Here is a 1,605-nt window from a genome sequence, read left to right as displayed (position 1 = left end):
TCTGCGCTGTGGTCGCGGTCTGGGTTGGGTTGGATCGGGTGGGCTGGTGTTGTGTGCCTTGCTTGGCCTTACCCAGGTCCTGCCCCTCCCACGTGGACCCCCTCGCGCGTGACGTGACACAAAGGAAGGGAAGGTTCTGCCATCATCGTCGTCGTCATCGTCGTCGTCATCCTCGACACTGGCCACGTGGCTGCGGCTGCGACGGGGCGCTGCCCTCTTCTCTGTGCTGATGGCGCCCGTGGGGGCGCTGCTCCTCATCTCGGCCCTCGACGACGACCTCCTCTTCTCCGTTTCTCTCCTGCTCCTCTTTGCCGCCTGCCCGGCCCTCTCTGCACTCGCTCGCCGTGCCGAGGTACCCCCCCTTACCTACCTACCTACCCACTCACCACCCCCGAGGCGCGGGTGGCGCCCCGCTGCAGCGCGCCTCTCTTTCCCTTCTCTCTCTTCTCTCTCTCTCTCTCTCGAAGAGATCTGGGTCGCGTGCGTGCGTACAGCTTTTATCCCATCCCTACCCGCCCTTCCTCACCCGTAAGCCGCGTGCGTGCTGGTCACCGTGCAGGTGTCAGCGACGGTGCTGAATTCGTCGGTGGGGGCAGTGTTCGGGCTGGCCACCGGAATGCGGGGCGTGGCGGGACCCACCGGCCTGGCAGTGGTCGGGTCGGTGTTCGGAATAGCACACCTCGCCGCCCGCCGCTGGCTCGCCCCTCTCCTCGTACCGCGCCCCTCCACATGCACACGCACGCGCTGCGCACACCCCGGACGCGCACGTTGGCCAACGTCTCGCGCGCGCTCTGAGTGCTGACTGGTGGCGGCGGTGATGTGCGCAGAGTCGCGGCACTGGAGTGATGGGGGTGATGAGCTACGTGGGCGTGCAGCTGCTGGTTGGTCTGGCCGTGGTGCACGCGATCACGGCGTGGTGCTTGCCGCTCGCGCCCTCCTCCGTCGATGGCCACGCCCACGACAGCTTCGCGGAGGGGGCGGTGCTCTGCGTGGGTGCCTCCCTCGTGTGCGCTCTCGGGTGCGCCCTGCCCCAACGCCGGCGAGGGGGGAGCGCAGCGACGATCTTTTGCGCAGTGGCCACCCTGGCCGCTCTCCTGGTGGCGGCCAAGGCTCTGGCGGCTGGCCTGCTGGCCTGCCCCTAGACCAGGACACCGGCCCTTCTGGACGCCGTGGACGAGCATTGGTGGTGGGCTGTGTGTGTGGTGTAAATTGGCGGTGGAGATGGCAGCAGCAGGGCGGCCTAACAAAGTACAATAATAGAACAAAATGGCGGAGCTGCCACACAGGAGGTGAGTGGTCGGATGTGGTGGCAGTGGCGGTGTTGATCGAGCTTAGGCCTGGTTGTGGGGCGAGCCGGGCATTCGGGGAGACGAGGGGTCGGGCGAGGCCTTGTCCTCGGAGACGACCTTGACTCCGACCGCCTTCTTCTTGGCCTCCTTGATGTCCTTCATCCACTCCTTCATGTCATCCAGCTTGAGCGCGGCCAGGTTGTACTGCTGCTTACCCGAATCCAGTTGGAAGCCGTAGTTCTTCTTGCCCTGGATGGAGAACGAACGGCCCAGCACGTCAGTACACATCTCTCGCGGGAGGTGGGCGGTGGTGGTG

At 66.0% G+C, this 1,605-nt stretch overlaps 2 protein-coding genes across 2 annotated transcripts in view; one reads left to right on the top strand and one right to left on the bottom strand.

The window, feature by feature from the left end:
- Positions 1-229: 229 nt before the first annotated feature.
- ACA1_191890 (uncharacterized protein) lies at positions 230-1,142 on the top strand (the record flags this gene model as incomplete). The annotated part of the gene is made up of 4 exons (XM_004336434.1): positions 230-352; positions 560-712; positions 828-993; positions 1,057-1,142. The coding sequence occupies 4 exons, from the start codon at positions 230-232 to the stop codon at positions 1,140-1,142; spliced, it is 528 nt and encodes a 175-aa protein (XP_004336482.1).
- A 189-nt stretch (positions 1,143-1,331) lies between these two features.
- The window catches only part of ACA1_191880 (calponin domain containing protein), a gene marked incomplete at both ends in the record, with an annotated part of 3,811 nt that continues 3,537 nt past the window's right edge, over positions 1,332-1,605 (bottom strand). Inside the window, one exon of the mRNA XM_004336433.1 lies at positions 1,332-1,538. Within this exon, the coding sequence (XP_004336481.1) occupies positions 1,332-1,538 (207 nt within the window). The remainder of the gene's footprint in view (positions 1,539-1,605) is intronic.

Source organism: Acanthamoeba castellanii (assembly GCF_000313135.1).
Source record: "Acanthamoeba castellanii str. Neff unplaced genomic scaffold scf7180000084749, whole genome shotgun sequence".
NCBI classification, from domain to species: Eukaryota; Discosea; order Longamoebia; family Acanthamoebidae; genus Acanthamoeba; species Acanthamoeba castellanii.
This window is presented reverse-complemented; position numbering and strand designations above follow the sequence as displayed.